Source organism: Pagrus pagrus, assembly GCF_965226575.1.
Source record: "Pagrus pagrus genome assembly, chromosome: 2".
In the NCBI taxonomy this organism is placed as follows: Eukaryota; Metazoa; Chordata; class Actinopteri; order Spariformes; family Sparidae; genus Pagrus; species Pagrus pagrus.
Genome location: NC_140186.1, coordinates 25,912,081 through 25,933,895, shown reverse-complemented (window position 1 = coordinate 25,933,895; position 21,815 = coordinate 25,912,081). Strand labels below are relative to the sequence as shown.

The window sequence follows — 21,815 nt, the reverse complement described above, 5'->3', positions numbered from 1 at the left end:
ATATTCATTTAGTTTGTTTGGGCATAAATCACTAAATGGAGATCTTTCTCTTCTGATTAAAATTTTTTCCCCAAAACTACAAAGTGCACCTTTAAAGAATCGCCTTCTTTAAGCTAACCAGCTGCTGGCGGTAGCGTCATATATAAAGTACATTTTGAGACATTTAAGTGGTATCGATCTTGTTATCTAAACCGGGGCAAGAAAGCGTTTAAGTGTATTTCCCGAAACGTCTAACTATTTCTGAACTCCCCTGCTTGGTTTATGCTGAAGCGGCTCAGTTCAATCAGAAACTGAGCTGATTTTAACTTGAATTGCTCAGCCGAGGCTATAAAAAAAAGAGCACTTTGCAACCATTGAGAACAATTTGAAAAAAACATGCCTGCTCAGACAAAAATATGCTAATGGACATTCACCCTTAACTTTTCCATGTAAAACAGTGTTTACAAAAGGCAACTGGAAGAAGCAAGAGAAAGAAAAATTCAAAGGAAAAGCAACACAGAAGCACAAATGAGTGCTAATGAAGACATAGCGAGCTGTAGAGGGGAAGGAGGCGGAAGAGATGGGCGAGGGCAAATTAACCTTTTTAATTGGAGAGTGGTAGTCCTCTTTGGACCCTGCAGTTGGATCCAGAGTGCTGACAGATGATGAGAGGAAAATGGCAGGCCTATTACAGGCAATCTGGCCCTGCGACTTGGCAGACCACAGCAGTACCAGAGCCTGGGGAGAACAGGGCATGTCCAGCATGGAAAGCATTCCCTGCCAGACTGCTTGCTGGCAGAGAAGGGCTTGCCTCAATAAAGGTATAAATAGGGAATGGTTATCTTGGCACTTTGAACTATGGGGTAAAGGGTTGTCATAAGGGAGTCTGGTTTCTTGTCTGATAACAAAATACTACCTGGTCGGGAAAAAGGAGAGGGGCTTTGCTTTAATGAAAGAGAGAGAGAGAACCAGTCTGACAGGTATGAATGAGGAGAAGGGCCGCGAAGGGAGGAGAGGGTGAAGAAATGCACACTGAAAAATTCACACATCATTTGGGTTCACACGACTTTGTGCTCATGCACGCACACACACTTTCAAACCCAACACATCTGCCTGCCGTTCACCGAGGAGGAGCCAGATGCAAGAGAAAGACATCAGAGAGGATAACTTCCTGTCTGTGTGTTTGTGTGTGTGTGTCTGGATGCGAGAGCCATGTTTATGTCTGGGGATACAAGGAAAACAAGCATCAAGGTCAGAGAGGCTGGAGTCTGTCCAAGCGATAGATAGCCCCCTTCTTAACAGGAGCAGGCCTGTTTTAACATACGGCCCCCCAGGGGGGATGCCAGGCTTTAGACAGAGCCCTTAGGCGGGATTTCATATTAAGTCTTGGAGTTCACTTTTCACCTGACATCTGACAGAGACATGTAAGTGAACAGCACACTTCATGTCTTTATTAAAGGGTAACTCCACCCATTTTACACAGTATAGTGTGCTTACAGGTCTTTTACAATACTATTGCATATGTGAAAAAGTAGTAAAAAGCCTTCTGTGATTCCAGAAGAAGCTGCATGTAATCTGATGAATTGCCTCCAGTGATGTCACTCAGTGGCTAAGTTGCATCGTGGGTGATGTAGGCAGCAGGCTTTAAGAAGGAAAAGAAAGCTGGCAATAAAAAAGGCTGCTGTATTAGTTTTAATCACTGTTTTTTAACTGTCCATAATGAGTCATACCCGGTGCCTACATTACCCACAATGCAACTTAGCTAGTGAATGACACCACTGGAGGCAATATATCAGATTACACAGAGCTTCCTCTGGTGCAACAAAAGTCTTTATAAAACGTCTTCCACATATGCAGTGGTACTCCCTGAGCCCTGTAAACACACTTTGATGTGTAAAATTGGTGGAGTTTCCCTTTAAAGACAAAAACATGCTGCATGTTACACATTTAACCATCTCATAAGAGGTTATCAGTGCCTCAAATTCTGAAAAAAAAACTGAAATGCAACTTCCTGAAGATCAATCACAGACGTTTAACTTTGCGTTCTTTAAAATAAACGACAGCCACCTCATTCATTGTCCAGCAGACAGTTGTTGTAAACATAATCCTGACGCCTGCTCTTTAATGCTGACCCCATTAGCCAGACGTCCATGGGCATCTCTAGGTCATCACCACGAAGACAAAGACTCACCAGTCCTCACCTCTGTTCCTCCTCTACCTCCCTTCCCCCTTGTCTGTCTGTCAATCCAAACATTCCCTCTTTCCATCTCTCCTTCTCTGTCCATCCGTCTTGCATTATGTATTCTAATGCATTTCGAGAGTTGCTTTTAGTCACATCACGCAAGGGATGCTGCATGGAGCTGTTTGATATATACATATATATATATACATATATACCCATGTGCATGCATACACACACCCACACAGTCTATCTGTGTCCCTCCATCAGCAGCCTCTGTCTGCATCTCACGCACACAAAGTCTCACTTGCAAATTTCTCCCTCACTCTCTCCTTCTTTGTATCTGTCTCTGTCCATAAACACACACACACACACACACACACACACACACACACACACACCAGACACATGGCCGAAGAGAGCAGACTACCATCTGGGAGTAGTGGCCGGCTTTGTCTGGGGGGGTGAAAGCGCCAACACGACCCCCCTTCAACACACACACACACGCACACACAACCCTTGCAACGGCCCCCATCGCCCTCCCCATCCAACTGCCCTAAGTGTGAGAGCTCTTCTCATACAATCTGCACATATACATATGCAAATTTGCAGGGGGGCATTATAAAAACAGCCATCATCACACGCACACACACTCACACACACACGCACAGAAGCGAGATATTTTTGTTGGCTTCGGCACCAAAGTAGCCAACGCAAGAGTTTTGGAAAAGAAAACGCGTTTTCTGAGAAATGGAGCAAGAGCTGGAGGGCTGGGAGAAAAGAGCACATGAAAAGAAGAAGATGAAAAGAAGAACCTTCTTTATAAATAACAAATTAATGTGAGCATGTGTGAAATACATGCAAATGGGATTGCCTGCATTTACATGGAGACACGCACAAACACATGCACACACAGACACGCAAACATACATTATCCATGTTTGCCCTGCAGGATGCATGTGATGAAAAACTCACTCCATCAATTGACAGAGGATGGATCGCAACTCTGCTTAGATTCAACATCACATGCAGGGAGGAGGAGGAGGAGGAGGAGGAGGAGGCCCGCACAAACAATAAGCATGATGCACCAGACTTCATTTGATTTTTGTAGGTTTAGACATCTCGTTAATCTTAAGTGGGTAGGGCTGGGTGTTGTTTGTTAGGGTTTCGGTGTAAGCTCAAAACATGGCTTTCCTCAGTTTGAGAATATAAACATTTAACAAAATGTGCAAAATTGCTCAAAGCATCATCAATATCATCTCGCAGCTAGGGCTGCAACTACTGACGATTTTCATCGATTAATCTGCTGATTGTATTCATGATTGATCGATTTAGGTCTATAAAAAGTCCGGAAATGTGAAGAATGCCGTTAAACCAAACAATCAAAAACCCACAGACTCTTCACTTACTATCATAGAAGACAAAGAAAAGCTGCAAATCCACACATGCAAGACACTGGACGCTCTCAGCTTCAACTTTTCCTAAAGTTTCCTGATTTACATGACAACGTATCTTGATAAAAAAAAAAAAGTAATAACCCTTGAAATCTAACCAACCGTTCAATGCCAACTTTTGATATTTGACACCTTTTGATGCCTAACCATAGTTCCCATGTAAAAACGGGGACACTTTCAAACATTCATCACAAGTTTTTCTTCCTCAAAGAATGAGAGGAAATTAATAATCTGAAGATATTTGATACCAGATGAATCAACGTCTCTGCGGCTGCACATGAACTTGAACTCTTTTGTCTCGTGTCCATTTGTCATAATCCAGGACCACTGGGCTCTGAGCGAGGACAGAAAAAGACGGAGTGAGTTAGAGACAGACAGAAACAGAGGGAGAAAGACACCTGCAAGGCAGGCTGGGAAGCTGACACCTAATCCTCTCCTTTTCTCACATAAAGCACATCACCCAACCTTTCACACAAGTTTCACACTTTTCAACATCACCTCAGCGCTTCGCGCACACTTCTTTCATTAAGCCGTGATCACATTTTTTCCACTTGGACTTGATACTGTAACCATGTGCATGTCAAAAACTGTAAACATTAAAATCAACCACAGAAGCACTTTAATCAGGATGATAGACAGATGATAGCTACAGCCCGAACGAGGGCTCAAATTAAGAGTTTCTACAATCCTACCGAGATAAAATCTCGGTTCCTCGAATTCCTCAGATGTTCATGATGTGACGGAGCTTTCTGATCTGCCATCTCGAGGCAGGACTCGTGTGTGTGTGAGCTGAAAGCATTTGAAGTGGAGTGGTGAACAGCCTGCTCTCAAAACTCAAGGGACACATCCGAGTCGTAATTAGGAGAGGAGCTGCGTCCATATTTTAGTGCGTACACAGACACAAACACATTCACAGACACGATTTCCATTACCGCCGCGTGTGTACATATATGATACATGGATCCGCGGGCATATTCATGCATGTAAAGACGACACAAATAGGAGGTTGCCCGCCCACGCAGCACAAGAGTCCATTATGTACATCTTCCATATCGAGTTCTCTCCCCTCCAGTTTTCCCCACTCTCATGTTTGCTGTAATGTTTTCAGTACACAATAGCAGCGCTGGTGTTAAGCTCATGTTGCCCCATCAAGAGGAGCGCACCAACAACAACCAAACACTTTTCCCTCCTCTTCCCACCCTGTTTACGACCGGATCCTTTCGTCCCTCGCTTTGTTCCCACGCTCCCTTGCTTCTTTTTTTTCTCTCCCCCTGCATTGTCCTGTGCCCTCAGGTTAGAGGTTCTCTCTGTTTCCTCCTCTTAGAGCCTGGAAACAGAGGAGGAGGAGGACGAGAAGAGGGAGAGAGAGAGAGGAGGCCTGTCCGTCTGCCTCCTTCGGCCTGGCTGGCTAACCGGTCTGAACTGGTTCTGACATAGGTGAACCAGAGACGTGTCCTCTTTCGCCTCTGGACAAAAAAGAAACCACGGTGGCATTCCATCCAAAGTCAGCAGGTACCGGGGACAGTGTGCATCCATGTGTGTGTCTGTATGTGCATGTGTGTGTGTGTGTGTGCGTGTGTGTCCGTCTCCCAAGACCTTTGAGGCCTGGACCATTGCCAAGTTCATCTGTTAATGGACAGCTACGAGGAGAGCTGCCCCATCCCCCCTTCTTTTCCCTCCTCTCTCCAGCAGCCATGCCTGCTCACGACCCCCCCTTAACCTCCCCAACCCCCAGCCAGGCCTGCCCAGATACAGGCCCTCACTCTCCCTCTCCCTCTCCCTCCTCCTCCTCCTCCATTCCCTTTCTCTCCCTTCCCCTGAAAGCTATATCATTCCCTTTCTCCTCCTCCTCCTCCTCCTCCTCCTCCTCCCCGCTGCCCCCCCAACACTCTGTGCTTCTCCTATTCAAGATAAACAGAGTGCTTCAAGTTCAGGGGACACCCTGGGACCCTTTAACAAAGCCATCTATCATGCTGTCTGCCTGAGACTCCTTTGGCCATAGCGGACTCTGCTGCTGCTGCTGCTGCTGCTGCTGCTGCTACGTCTCTCAATCTGTGTGCGTGTGTGTGTGTGTATGTGTGTGTGTGTGTGTGTGTGAACATACACAGGCTGGACACAGACCAGCCATCAAGCCTGCTAACCCTCACTAGCTACTTGCTCTAGCTGATCCAGAGCTGGACAATTTCCCCATTGTGTTCGTGGCCCCTCCTGGCCCCTCCAAGACCAGAGCAAAGACAGACCCCCACCACCACCACCACCAACTCTCCTCTGCCAATGCATCCCCTCCCCTCCTCCTCCAGTTAAAACGAGACAAACGCGCGACACGAAGGAATGCCACGGAGCGGAGAACAGCGCGCACGCGTAGGCCACTTTCTCTCCACACCTCGGAGACGGACTCCGCTGACCCCTCTCCGGTTCCCCTGAAGTCAAACTGCGGGACGATTAACCAAACTGTCAACAGCTTAATAGTCTGGGAATAAGAGACTGACAGCAGGCCTAGGAGCTGTGTGTAAACACTATGGAGATTATGAATGGTACACAAGAGAGACAGAAAGAGAGAAGCTCTTTTCATACATGGATCCTGAAACATTTATGGCTTCAGTTATGTAGGGAGATATTCGATGGAAATATTCTGCGGCAGGTGTTTTCCCAAGTGTTGTGGTATTCATGTATTATTTTCTGCTCATTACAGGTGGCAGCGATGTTGAAAAAGCACAAGGGCTGAACAATTGAAATGTTATCAAAACTGCATTATGGCTGAGTGCAATATCTAAATCGCAGCAGATGAAATGTATTGATAAAGGAAAAGAAACAGCGTCATTATGTAGTGCTGCAGAGACGCCCTCACCTGCAAATCTTGTTTCCAGATGTAAGACAACATGTTTGAATGGTACGGACCCCCAGCAAATGTCACATCATCCTGATGTTTTTTTTTGTTGTTGTTGATTTTTTCGATTAAATATTTGACAAAATAATCGCAATATGATGTTTTTCCCATGTTGTGCCGTCTTTAAATGCAAGAAGTAGGAAAATAAGGACGCCATAGACGAAGAGCCCGGTGACCTGTCACACAGGTCAGCTAAACAATCGAAACTTTTTAAAGTGATACACAAAGCAGGGCTCCAACTTAACTTTTTACAGTGGGTGCACTGGTGGGCCTAACTTTTTCATTTCATAATTTAGGTGCACCTAATAATACATTTTAATGTAATTTAAACAGGAATAAAAGTGCAAATACATGTTTCTCTTTATGTATTTCTTCATCACAGTACAAGCAACAAGAAATGGGGATTAACCTCAAGGGTTTAAAAAAAACTGCTAAATTTCAGGCGCAATGAAAATGTTTAGTTGCATTAATATCGTGCGACCAAAAGCAGTCGCACCACGGAGCCGTCTAAAGTCAGCTAAAAGCTAAAGCTAAAGCAAATGCACTGCAATTCAACAGCCCGACGATTCCTACATTGATGAAGGTTGCAATGTGTTGTGGTCATCTTGGAGGCTGTAGTTTGTGGTGCTGTTGATCCATTTTGCACTATACTACCAATAGTTTGTCTTCCAACGTTATATCAATGACAGTGGACTAGCTGCGGAGTGCATTTTGCAATTAAATGACAATAAATATCATTTTAATGTTGTGCAACAGTACCTGGTTCGGTATGTGGAGATGTTTTCCGGCTCAATGCCACTGCTCCCGTGGTTTTATCCTTTTTCATTCATTATTCATTTTACATTTCTTTAAATTAAACATGCTTTGATTAAACATCTTTTGTCGCTGTTGCTTTGCTTCCACTCAACCTGCAATGGAAGATTTCCAGAAATGATACAAACTCTTGAAGTGTCTTAAATAAAGAAACATTTACACCTTCCTCTCCCACATATTGCTGACAGTGAGGACTGCAGGAATATTTATTTAAGGTCCAAGACAGTTTCCTGGCTAACAATCGTGACACCACGATCTCACTCCTGGCACCAGGAAGGGACCGGCACTCACATCACGGTCACACAAACACTCACACACATTTTCTATCTCTCCTCACTCCCTCTCTTCCTCCTCTTTCTGCTTGTCCTCATGTCTCAGCCCCCAAAAGCCCAGCAGCTGCTGTCCTCTCCCGCCTGCAGGAGAGGGGGACCGGCCTGCCGGTTTTAGAGCGCTAAATTATCCATTAGATGTTATCAAGTTGTAGCAGGGCGATGCCATTCTGCTAGGAGCCATCAATCTTTCATAGGTCCCAGGCACGGCGTGCGTTGGGATGCACTATCAGAACCTCCCCACCGCTCCCCGCTCACCGCCCGCCCCATCCCACTCACCCAATCGCACGCAAACTTGGACATGTACACACAGTCAGGCGAACATCCACGCACACAGTCAACAAATACACATGCTGACATAAATGCAGCCAGGTACACGCTCTTGCACTCAAGCTCCTGCAGGAACAAGCCGGTTTGAGGAACATCCGGCTCTACATTTCTTGCCTTGCGTCTTTCATCCCGCCCTCTCTAGGTCACCCCGCTCTCCTCCTTAAACAAAACTAACATTTTGAGCCAAGCATCAAAATTCACGCTGCCTAAACCGTGTTTCACTGCCCCTCACACCACCTTCCCTCGCATGCTCTCCCTTTTTTCTCTCTCCCTCCCTCCCTCCCTCCCTCTCTCGCTCCCTCTCTCGCTCCCTCTCTCCCTCTGCTTCTTGCCGTGGCCTGGCAGGCAAGCAGGGCAGACATGTTCAGAATGCGCTCCGGTAATGGGCTAATCAAAAATGCAAAACAATTGGCAATTACCGCGCGGGGCCCTAATGGTCATTAGAATTTACAACAAGGTAATGAACTGAGAGTCAGCTCAGTCCATGCATATTCATAAAGCAATCAGGCCTTTGAAGATTAAAGAAGCGCTTCAAATTTAAATGAGGGCGCCAGCATGTTATCAGTGAGATTCAGCCTGCAAAAGTAAAGGGTGCCTGGGACAGGAGTGTGCATTCATGAGTGTGCGTATGCGTGTGTGTCTGCGTGCGATGAGGGCTGGGGGTCAGTTTGGCGTGGGGGATGGAGCGGAGGTGTAAGTATGTGTGTGTGTGTGTGTGTGTGTGTGTGCATGCATCCTTGCATAAATGATGGCGGTGTGTGGCGTCCGACAGCCGTGCCAACTCGTGCCTGCATGCTTTTGTGCAATCTACAGCGCACCAGTAGCTCTGTATTATCGCCTAAAGTGATTCTAATAACCAAATTAACACTCTCTTAAAAATGAATGAGAGCCCTATCTTCTGATCATCGTTTAAAAGACGTGGGATTTGAATCTAAGATCAAATGTACAGTTAACTTGAGCTATTAGGGGGGAATGAGCTTTTGAACACAGAGCCCTCGGAGGAATACAGCAACCTATTAGTATACATTTATGAAAAAGTGCAGCGGCAGACATGTTCTCACACACACACACACACACACACACACCCTGCACACACAAACAGAGGACTGTGAGTTTTCACAAGTGCAGCGTCAGACACAGGGCCCCTCTCCGTCCTGTATCTCTCCGCTTGAGATAAGGCTGGCGAGACACAGCTGTAGACGACCACCCAGCCACATACAAAAGGTACAAATAGACTCGCACACGCCCATTGACATGCACATTCTGACAGACCAAGCCCAGGGCTGGGACCTGCAGAGGGGCAGATAGTGGAGGAAGACAGATAGTGACCAGGATCGGCGGGTTCAGACTAACATGACGTTCTCTTGGTTGTGGCTCTCCCATGGCCTCATTATCACCATGTGTGTGAGAAAGACAAAGCAATGGTCCGTCAGCACCGCAGCCTCAAACGCTGCAGTCACAATAGGAAGAGCTCCTGGATTGAGCTGACACACCGAGTAGTGATACGAGATGTGATAACGCAATAAAGACTCTCAAAATAATAAAATCTGGCTCAGTTTCAATCAGTGACCTAAATGAGGACTTGCAAGAAAAAGGTTCATTTTTAAGAAAAAATTAAAACAACCTTCGTTCTCAAACCACTTCCTAAAATACCACCTCTGTCCTTTTTGCTCGAGCGGCAGCTGTATCAAAGACACTTTTTCTTCTCTGTTTCTGTTCTGTCTAAAAATAAAGTCATTAACCTGCAGGTGGTGAAGCCGGCGGCTGGCGTGACAGGCCCTGACGCTGTCAGATGACCCCTGACCCAGTGATACGACTGCCTGCCACGCTATTGACAGGACAGAGGCAGGACACGCTTATTTCTGAGGATACTTTTTCATCCGGCGTGACGCGGCTGTGGACAAACAAGGTTGTTTCTGTCGTATAGCTTCGTTTGACAGTAGGTAGAGGGGATAGGAAGAGGCAGCAAATGTGTGTGTGTGTGTGTGTGTGTGTGTGTTTGTGTGTGTCTTCTGGCTTGCTCTGCAGCCAAAATCAGTGAGAGTGAGAATGAGCTCGAGAGTGGATGTTGGAAGCCTTTAAGAGGTGCAGACACACTAATGTAGCCAAAACTTAGAGTTTCCAGTCCCTCGAGACAAACTACTGGAGCGATGCGTGGAGAGAGAGTACGAGCGAGAGAGGGAGTCAAAGAGATAGAGAGACATAGAGAAAGGGAAGGGAGAGAGAGAGAGAGAAAGAGGGAGAGGGTGCTGAAATAAGAATCATATGTTTCTGACAGATCTCGTCAACTCACAACACATCACGGCGCCCTCTTCCACAACACATTTATTACAGACAAAACACAGGTTCACAGGAGGGGGTTTACACTGTACATATGTGTGTCAGTGTGTGTGTGTGTGTGTGTGTGTGTGTGTGTGTGTGTGTGTGTGTGTGTGTGTGTAAAGGCAGGAGGGGGAGGCATTGTTGTGTTCATAAAACAGGTGTGTGTCTGTGTACATTTGTGGGAGGGTAAATGGGTGGGTGCATGCATTTGTGTGAGCCTCTCTTTACGTGTGTGTGTGTGTGTGTGCATCTGTGTGTGTGTGTGTCCGTGTGTGTGTGTGCATACTTGAACTAGCCTCCACCTGAATGGCCTGAGGCTGTGGTACCGGGGCTGTTAGAAGACAAACAGAGACACAGGAAGCCCAAGCCAGCAGCCCTGAGGACAGCACATACACACACACACTCACAAATCTAAACTTGAACACAGACACACACACACTCCTGCTGTCAGTCACACACATAGCAGCCACCTCACCATAAGTCCTGCTTCCTAAACCCACAAAACGTTGCTTTAACACACAGATACACCTCCTCTGCCTCCCTCTTTTACACTTTTACACTTTTACACACACACACACACACACACACATTTAGGGCCCAGCCCGTCCCTCAGGCCCGGCGCTGTGTGCCAAGTCTGGCCTGGCATGGTCCACAGAGGGGTGTCCTCAGGCGAAGCTTGCCAAGTCAAAGACCCTTTCATGTTCAGCCTGCACGCCCAGAGTAGTAAAGCTTTAACAAACAGCCCGACACACACACACACACACACACACTCCTTCTCTCACACACACATATGCGGAAAAGCTATAAACAGTTTTAAGTGCTCCAAACCACACTCACGTGCACACATATGCACATACATTAGTTTAACACCGCATCCACGCTGGAGATGTAAACATCCACTAGACTTCAGCACTTGAACGCAGCCAGAGCCACTAACACTCAATCCAACAACAAAGGCTGACGAACCTCCGCCGACAACATTTGCGGGTGTTTAGAGCTTGGCTTCGGAATACAAAAATGTCCTCTATGAAAAATTCATCCTAAAAACCATTCCTGTTCACCTTCATTAAAACTTAGTGGAGCCCACATCCAAAAATAGGAGCGATTTTATCGGAGCCCAGAGCGACTGTAGGATCAAATTAGAGTCAGTTCCTGCAGACAATGGAGTGCTTATGGTGAAAATATTAGCTGGTGTCCAATAATTACAATAGCATGCATCTGTGCCTTTTCACTATCAATTAAAGTGATCACCGAAACAAAGGCGCGCGCCACATGTGCGCTTGCAAGCGACCCATATGCGCGCACTAACACACTGGCCACAGGAAAGAGATATTACTACCAAGGAAGGAGCCTCTCGCCCCCCCCCCACCACACACACACACACACACTCCATGCACTGCCCAGCCCCCCAGTTCAGATACCCAGTGTGCATACGTGTGTGCTTATGAAGGGGGTGGGCGGGGGGTCTGGTGGTTTGGAGAAAGGTGGCACGGTGCCAATGCGGAGCCTGCTAAATACCTTTGTCTCCACAACACACAGGGACAAACAGGACGGGCAAGCTGCTGCGGGATGACGCGCTACAGCCACAGAGAGGTGTAAGGAGAAATACGGCTCCCGTCGTTAGAATGTTTTCCTCCTCATAAAGAAAAAGGGGCGAAAGGTGGCTGCCATAATTAACTCGGTATCGATTCAGAGTCCAGGTTACAATAGAGGCAGGAGTGTGGGATGGTGGTTGATTTGAGCGGCTACAATGGCCTCATTAACACACATGGGCTACTCCGGTGCTAATGCTGGGATGGATAAATACAGGACACGGTAATGTAGCAGAATGTGGTACAACACTCATAAAATGTAGAGAGGAAAAATACTAATTATGGTATATAGGACATGACGGAGCCTATAGTGTGGCTGTGTGTCCTCAATCATAACAATGAAAAAGCATCTTGCTCCAATTACACAAAGTAGGAAGACCAAACAATCATTTATTGCCCTGATTACAAACACATTTAGTCGCTGGAACAATGAGTGTAAATAAAAACTGCATGTCTGCTTAATGGCAGAATCCAGTTTTACACTTAGTTTGTGTGAGAAACCGTCATCTGCTCTTTTTCTGGGCCATCCATAATCTGGAGACAAGCTCCGGTGTCCCTATGCATATCTTAAATTGTTTATCATGCAAATGATGGCACGCAGGCTGCTCTGCCCTCTCCTAACGGCCCAGAGCTCCAGACTGCAGACCCCAGCCCCAGCTGCAGCCGTGAGACTCCCAGACGGCCTCAGCTGTCCCAAAGACGGAGGCCGAGAGGCACAGCCTCATCTCCAGCTCTGGGTGTATTACAGACAACTGCCCCCACCCCCCCCCCACCCCCCTCCAAGTTCAACCATCCTGGGTCTCCTTTAGTCCAGCAGCTTCTTTCCTAAACCTACAGCCCGAGCTCCTGTCTGTACAAGCTGCTGTCCACACAGAAATCAATCTGCGCCGACTGACATTTCACGAGGAGGGAGGGGAGCGGCGGGGTCGCATTCATTCGAGTGTGTGTGGTGCAGCAGGGTGTTCTTTAAGGGTGTAACATACAAGACACACTCCGGGAATAAACTGGACATGCAGCCGGCGCAGCAGAGGTGCAGTGTGTGAGGACAGTATGTATTGAGATGCCTCATCTCGGTGTCAGCCTCTAACAGAGCAGGGTGAGAGAACATGGCAGCTAGCATATGGGGTACGGGGTGGCGCGCTGGCACTGCCAGTCTGGATCCATCAATCTTGGGCACAGAAAACAGAGGTGGAGGAGGAGGGGGGGGCTTTCATGCACATGTGACTGATGTGCGGTGCATCCTGCGCAGTGGCTGCCTCTTCTGTTCTACCCAATAATCTGTTTTTGCTTTGCTTTATCTGTAATCTCGACCTCACACACTTATTCACAAGTAAGATGTTATCAGAGGGTTATAACACCGTCAGATGAGGTGTCACAACCGGCCGCGACCTCTCTCCACATAAAAACCAGATTAGAGCCTGACTGTTATACAATGCCAAGACGCATAAGGCCGATAAATAAAGCTCCGAGTGACCTTATGATATCATGTGAACTCCGCTGCATGATGATCTAAATGAGCAAAGAAAAGCATGTTCGAACAGCTGACAAGGCCAAGAGGCATGTTGGATGTGCGCGTGGGTGTGTGTGTGGGAGGATGCGTGTGCTCGTGTGTGTGTGTGTGTCTGTGTGTGTGTGTGGCAGATGTTTAACAAACTGCGCACTAATGAACAGTGGTGGTCATTCTGTGTGACACTGCGCCGACGAGCTAGCAGCAGATAACAGCGGTCCCTTTACAATGACATCTGCAGAGCTGCGACGCTCGCTAACACAGTACAGCGGTGCACATTATTGAGTACTGCTCTCCGCGCGTTTAGCCTGAATTGGCTTCAAATTAAATCACAACTGCTCCGACAATCAGCCCAATCTGGCACACGCTATCGGAACTGTTAAAGGAAATGAATAAACATTCGAATAGGCCGGTCAGAATCAAACCCCTCTGTAGATGCAGTCATGAGGGAGCCACGCTTGTTTGCACAGCGACTCCAGTCTCATTTAGCCCCGGTGGACAAACAACAAACCAGCCGCCGTAAGAAGTTCTTAATTACTCAAATCAAGGAAAACACTGACAATTAGTGGCTGTAGGCTTCCTCAAATAAACGCTTCTTCCTTGACAGTCAAGCGTAATTACATTCTTCTCTATCTCTTTTTAATTTTAGCATGAGAGTGAGCCTTCGCAGGCGCATATTTGAGGGAAGGAGAGATATGGCAGCGTAATAAGCCAGGGAGGGATAGAGATACATCTCTCACCACCACATGAGAGAGAATGTGGAGGCCACAGGATCTGAGCACATCTGTGATGCAGCAACAAACCAGAAGAAATCCATCTCTCCCCCTCTCTCTCTCTCTCTTTCTCTCTCTTTCTTTCTTTCATAATGAGTTTCTTTGTCTGTCTCCGTGTGTGTCTTTTTCACTATCTGCAAATGTTTCCTTTTCTCACAACCGTTTTCAGGACGGCTGGGCTTCATGTGGGTTCGTGGCTCGGCTGAGGGAGATTCACAGCTCCTAAATGCAGCGGCAGATATTTCACACGTTATGCAGATTGGACGCGTCCCTACTACCAGAAGCAGTAGGGAGAAAATGTGAGACGGCGTTTGCTCCCTTTTTGAAATCAACTCTCTACAAACCTCAGCATAGCGTGACACCCTGCACACCTTTAGGCCTTAAAGACTCTCCTCCCACTTTTTTCTCTTTCCTGCTCATTTATTCACTCGTGCGTGGCAGCCATTTTAAGCTCCCCCTGTGTTTACCTGTGATATTCTCCTGCTTGGGGATTATTCCTCGCAAGGGCGCAGATAAACAATCCTCATCCTGGGGCGACACCTGAATGGCCACCTCCACAGGGTGGTACACCCTCCGCGGGTGCTGATGGTGGGTCCGCGAGTGCGAGGAGGACGTGGAGAGGGGCGAGGCCAGCGGGGAGGACGGCGGCCTGTCCAGGGGTTTGTCCGTACAGAGGCTCCCGTGGCACTGCCTCCGTTTGTGTTCAATGAACAGCAGGATGTCAGCCAGGGGGAAGCGGGAGTGGCACTGGCCGCAGGTCAGCAGGTCCGGGTCCCCTTTTAGGGGCTCACCCTGAGCCACTCCCAGCCTGGGGGAGTCCTGAGAGTCTTCTTCTGGTAAAACACCTGACAGCGGCTCAGCTGGACGGGGAGACAAGAGAGAGGACTGTGAGATATAGTGCAGTGACAGGTGGAGCTGGTAAACAAATGTGTCAGGAGAGGCTGCTGCGATGTATGCAGACATCTGTAGGAATAAGGTCAGGTTGTAAAATGTGTATAAAGTATTTTTAGAAAAGGAAGAAAGAAGGAGCACACAGACTGCTTCGATAAGGACTGACACGTTCAGCTTGCAGGCAGCAGCCAAACGATTAAGTTGCTTGACCCTCTTTATTGTGCTGCCAATCTCGCTTTTTTAATGAACCTAACACCTCTGAGAATCAAAAAATAGATTCTAATTTGAGTTCAAGATGATTGGACCCCATTTCGTTAAAAGTGCTGGGATCTCGTGAACCAAGGTTAGACATTGAGGGGTTGGATGTGGAGTAGGTCCCTGAAGTACCGACAGAGAGGGAGAGAGAAGAGAGAGAGAAGAGAGAGAGAGAGAGAGAGAGAGAGAGAGAGAAGAGAGAGAGAGCATTTTAAAAGAAGTAATCTAGCCACACGGTAAACGACATTGGGCGCCCCGACTGGGATGTTGAGATAAGATGTGATGAATTCTTGCCGCCGGTTCAACCTTTAATTCCGTGTCGGGTCAGACGAGAAGGTGGTGAGGGACTATGCAAGATAGGCCCTGTTACCTGTATGTTCGACTGCATTAAAGATGAGGGAATTCACTCCCTATTTTGCTGGAGCTTATCTTAACCAGCTTATGCCATGGACATAGGCGAGGTGTGTGAGGCTGGGTTAGGTGGAAAGATTTTCTTCAAACCAAATAATCTCATTTTGATGCCACGCAAGAACGATGTGAATAACTTTGAAAACTAAAATATAATCCTTTTTTTTCAGACATCTGACTGCGCCAGAATTTAAAGTGGTTTAGGTCAGAGTTTCCCACCGGGCTACAGGAGCCGGTCTGTTTCACTATCAGGGAAATCATCCGGCCTCCTCTTTTACTGTTGTGGACTATTATGACTCCCTGTTAAAACCAACACAATCACTGAAAAAAGTCAAAGAGGAGAATTTTTTTTTTTCTCTCCATTTTTCAAATGGATTTTGAAGGCGCACCATGTAGTTTTGGAGAAGAAATTCAAACTCTGAATTTTAATATTTACAATATTACGAACTCAGAAATATTCATTTTTTTTCTTTAACTGAAACACAAGCTGTTCTCAGAGGAAAATAAGGTCCCAGAACACTGTTTGAAGCTAGAAAGGTGGCAGGGTCCGCCATCATAAACAAAGTAAAACAGTATGAAACTGTGTTGTCCTTTAAGGTCCGTTTGTTTATTCAGTCATGAAAACAAAGAGAGTTTGTTTATTTTGTTTGTTTAGGCATAAATAAAATCAGCCAGTGAAGATCTCACTCTTCCTTCCCAAAACTACATAGTGCACCTTTAAGATAATGTATGGAGCATGTAGGTAAACCTCCTCTGGGGCTGCATTAATATGTAATGACGTGCCTTTCTTACATGTTAACTTATTTTCGGCCCCAAAACTAAATGTTGCAGGGTGTGTGTGTGTTTTATTGTTCAGATTAATAGTAGGAATATATTAAAGCATCATTATCACGTCAAACTAAATGCAGCTGAACTCAAAGGATGTGGGTCAGATCCAAAAATAGACGTTATATAGGCTAAATGAAACCTCTGTCCCTCTGTTGTACTTTTACTCATGTATATATATATATTTGTAAATCGTTCAATGCAAACAGGCCTTTACAGCAACTTATGTCTGCATTCTCTTTGACTATTTCGCCTCCTTTACAAACCACACACGAGCCTCACAAGACACACAACACACACAACCACTTATTTCTGCAGAAACGATCCTGTGCGTGCGCTTGGTCAAGCAGCACAGGGATAAAGTGGATCAAGTTCAAGTTCATAAGCGGCTACGGGACCACAATCGTAGTGCGCCCCCCACTGACAAACCTTTTGACAATTACCCGACAAATGAAGGCATACATGTTGCGAGAGCGTAATTGCTTTCAGGCCGACTGGAAACAGCACGCAGAGACACATTTACCACAAAAATAGTCACGGACAAAAGAAAAACACTGGCTCCTATCACCGCCGCTTTGAACTTCAATTACAAGAATCTATGTGGCGTTTGGAGACGTCTCCGCGCTCGCTGACGTGCGCGAGGCTGTATTGATAACGCAGTTCCTGCTGTTATCAGACGGACGCTGCATGGGAAATAATTCTCCTGCCGAGCACGAACGTATCTGCACGGAGCGGAAATCATATAGTGCAATCTGCAATCAATGCCCCGCATTTTTATCACACACACACGCGCGCGTAAAACGACTTTCCTGGTTTCCTCTCCCACAGTTGTAAAAACAGTATCGCGCACGGAGTTTCCCGTGGATTCGCATAAAACACGCAGCCTGTGCACAACAAATACCTCTCTGTGATAATAAGTGTGTTTAAAAACACGGTGTTTGAGCTGCGGCGGGGAGGAATGTGTGCCACAGAGACCGTGCTCCTCCTCGGGAACGCACACGAGGTCCCTGCGCTGTGGACAAGTGTGGATGTAAACACCACTTCCCCGTGTCCAAACCAGCTCAAGCCCCTCTGTAAATACATCCTACCGACTAAAAACACGAGAGTGCGAGGCGCTGGAGTGGAGAAGCTTTGCGCGCTACACCTGAAAACTTATCAGGCAGCGGCGGCAGTCTGCCCGGGCTGCCGTCATGCAGCCAAAGGTCTCTGGCCATAAAGCCCATGCATGCCCTTTAATGGCGAAAGAAACCTTGAAGGCTGCGTTATACAACACGTTAGCCAGCACAAGTTGAGGCTTTCTGTCACGTTGTTTCAAAACTTCCACCAAACAGCATCCTGGAATCAATTAACACACAACGAGCAGCAGTCTCGGATGATATGTTCGCTTTTTGTCGTTTCACTCAGGACAGCGGCGGCTCCGTGCGCGGCCGCTGTTATCCCTACCTATCCGAATTCCCCGAGGAAGTTGCCCTACGCGGCTCGGACACAAGAAGTGGCTCGCCGAGAGACACGAGCAGCTGAACTGAATCAAAAATGCGATTCATCTTTCCACTTACGCGAAAACTCCCGTTTGCTCAAGTGCTGGGGTTTGCCTTGCTTGCGGCGAGACATGTTGGTTCAGTGGCGGCTCTTCAGCTGAGTTCACATTGGGAAATCCGTTCCTACAAGGTAGACTCCAAATGAAATATCTTCATTGATGCGTCTGACATCCAAATAGGAAAAAGAAAAAAAAAAGAAAAAGGAAGGAGGTAAAAAAAAAAAAAAAAAAAAACCGAGCTGCGGATCATACAGAAGGTGAGGCGTAGCGCGCTGCGGGCTGTGCGGACCTCTTCATGACTTTTTCGCAAAGAGAGAGTGATGGGGGTACGACGGAGCCCCCCTGAGCTGCAAGTTCAAGTGCGGACGTGACGTTCCTGCGAACTTGAACGTCAGGAGATGGACGGACTGAGACATACAAAACATGGGCAGGGCGAAACCGGCCAGTGGGAGGGGGACAAGCCATAATAAAAACCAATGGACACTCATTATGGACTACCTATGGAAGGGAGCGGGGAGGGGGGGGCGAGGAGAGAGAGAGAGACCCCGAAGACACCAATGGACAGAGGGCACCGAGGGGGCTGGGCCAAGAGAGAGAGAGAGAGAGAGAGAGAGAGAGAGAGAGAGACCTGAGTTATCCAAGGAAGTGGAGGAAAGCGCATGAGGCGAGGAGCGTCATGTAGCAGGGATGAGGTGGAGGATAAGCCCAGCTTTACTGCTCCATTCATATTTATTGGAGTTTATTTTCAGGCTGATTTGAATATGCAGTGATTATGTAAATGTGCGGTGTCGACTGGAGGTTGTGTTTTTAACGCTGCGATGAAATAAAGTGCTTTTATTCTATCACAGCAGCTTCTACCTCGAGGTACAGTTGATTGTGAAGACGGTGTTTGTTTGGTTTCACTTGGGAAGTTCAAGCTTTCTGTCAGAGGAGGAGGAACTGCTCATGAGGCTTCCCTGATCTCTCTGTGGGCTGCAGAGTGGTTATACTCAAAGTTTCCCGGGCGACTGATCGATTTACTGCTTTGTATTAAAATAGTCTAGTTGACAGCCAATCGACTAATCGATTCATCGTGGCAGCTCGAGAGTAATAAGTACTCTCACAATGAATATGATTTGTAATAAGCGCTTGATAACATGGCCTGTAACGGGAAACATGTAACGGGATTACGTAATTAGGATACAAGAAAGGGGTCACTGTAGCAGTAACAGTAAATATGGGGATTAGTAACGGGATTACAATTTTAAAATAATGATACTCTGTACTCGTGCACATGCGCACACATGACAACAGCAGAATGCACACTTGTCATTAAGATGAAATAAAAGTCATCCTATTTATGTTTATTTTATCTCGTCTTTATGTGCACATGTTTGGTGTAGAGGTAATCCAAAAGTAACGGAGAGTAATCACGTTACATTACTTTAATATCGCGATACCTGGATTACGTTACACGTGGATAATTTAGGACAAGATGGCAAATATGTACACCGAGATGGAGGCTACACGATTGTATTTCATTCTGAAGTTTTGCACTGCGTCAAAAAAATCTGAAATAAAAGAATAAGCTCCAAAAAAGTGGATCTACTTACTTTAGTTCTCGTGGAGAGGGAACCACAGTACAAGTGTTAACCCAGGTGACCTAAACGCACCAGAATGAGATTAGATCAAATTAATATTAATGTCATATTTAACGATCCGGGTGTGGGCATGTCGGACTACTAATAAAGGACTAAAACTATACCAGAAATGTTTTAGCCTTAGTGTAGAATCCAGTGTCTTTTGATTTATAGGCCACAAAACACTGTGATTTAATGTGATCTCATTACCTGAGTGGACAATGCACCTGAGTCTGAGTCTGTAAATGAATCAGAGGTTCGTGTTCTCATCTTATCTTAATGTCTTCGTCTGACAGGCTGTCTCTCTGACAGATAAGCACACACATTTCTTCACACAGGACAACAGGCTAAGCACGTATGATAACAAAATAAAAGCCCTAAATTCACATTCAGTCACACAGGGGTTTTACAAAACACACAGCACTGAAGTATCTGTCACAGTATTGGTGTAAAGACAGAATATGCAGTAGGCCTGTAGGATATCCGACTGATTATTGCTCTATTGAGTAACTATTTTATAGTTTTATTGCGATGTTATAGCCTTTACTGTACAGAAGCACGGGCAGTGAAGGCGTCTGGATTAAGCTACAATCACAAGCAACCAGACAGATAATTAGACATTTGTTATTTGGGAGCCAAAATAAATAAAGTCATTGTGACAAAATGGAACAATTTTGACACTCGGCTGCAGTTCTCCCGCATTGTTTGTTAATGTTGTTGGCTGAAGCCTACAAAGCATAATGTTTATGATAAACATAAAAGCGCAAGAAAAATGAGCTGCAGGATTAATGAGGATTAATGCATCAATGGAGTGTGGCTGCGCTTTAAACGATAGGATAATTAATTGCTGCGTAATGGAACCTCAAAGGTTTCTCCAGCTGAAATAATGAATGTCGGAGAGCAGATGAAGGAAACCTAAAGCACAGCTCTGTACTCACCCGGGCCCCCTTATGTTAAAATGACAGAATTTAAATATTAAAATGATATAAACAACGGGATTTTTTTTCTTTTTAATATCTGTTGGGTTTCATGTTGCGAATGCATTAGTAATAATGTTATGACAGATTGAGTCTGCGCCGAATTATTCACATGTGTAGACTATAAAGCTTCCTCTTAAACAGATTAGGGCCATAAACAGCAACCAGGAGAGATAATTCACATAATCCAGGTGTCAGATTGGTGAGAAAAATACCTAGAGCTGCTTTTTCTAAGTGCTGGTGTTATAAATATATACTATATACTTATGGTTTAGTTTGTTTTGATGACATTTAATTTTTTATCGTGAATTTTTAATATTTTTTTTGTTTGTTTTTGGTGCCATGAATTCCTCATAATTGATCAGGCTCAACAACTGCAGTGCTCTCCTACATTGCGCAGCGAAGCGCGATACTTTGGCGCCATCTAGTGTTCAAATGATGACTGACACCACATGCGGATCATGATGCAATTATGATAATACACTTAAACAAATAATTATTCATTGAATGTTAAGTTTAAGTGTTTCAAAAGCACTGCATACATTTCCTATCTAATTATATAACACGAGTTCAGTACAAAGGCTCAAATTAAAAGCATTGTTTTCTATCACATTGAGTCAATGTGAATAAATTAAATAACTTGGACCTGATTACATTAACTTAATGCAGACTTATACATAAACCTTAGTTTAATCGACTACAGCATATACAGTTAACGGGAACTTGTACATGAATTTAATGTGTTTTTTACAAAAAAGTCATGGATTTCAAATTGGTTATTCTGCCTCCTGTAGAAAAAAAAATCACTGATGTAGTTATTTAATTTATTCACATTCAATCAACATGACAGAAAAACTAAATGTGACCCTTTACATTGAACATATGTACATTCCCTTAAATACTTAAAGGTGCAAGATGTAAGAATTTTTGTTCAGAACATTCAAAAATCATCAGAATGTGAAGAAATAACATTATTGATGTTGTGCAAAAGATGACTGTATTGTGTTGAAGAGATATCTACTGATGTTAGCTGGCTCCAGGCCTGAAAACCTCTTCTCTGGCTAACTGCACAGTTAACTGAGCTAGCAAGCTAACAATAGCTACACTCATGTAGGATGTGTAAATAGAACATCCTACA

General features: G+C 45.7%; 1 protein-coding gene across 1 annotated transcript in view; it reads right to left on the bottom strand.

Moving 5' to 3' along the window:
• The window catches only part of LOC311267694 (B-cell lymphoma/leukemia 11A-like), a 38,195-nt gene extending 19,939 nt beyond the window's left edge, over positions 1–18,256 (bottom strand). Inside the window, exons 1-2 of the mRNA XM_084370914.1 lie at positions 18,101–18,256; positions 14,633–15,025 (exon numbers count right to left, since the gene is read on the bottom strand). Coding sequence (XP_084227040.1) covers positions 14,633–15,025; positions 18,101–18,155 — 448 coding nt within the window. The 5' untranslated portion in view covers positions 18,156–18,256. The remainder of the gene's footprint in view (positions 1–14,632; positions 15,026–18,100) is intronic.
• Between the last annotated feature and the right edge of the window lie 3,559 nt (positions 18,257–21,815).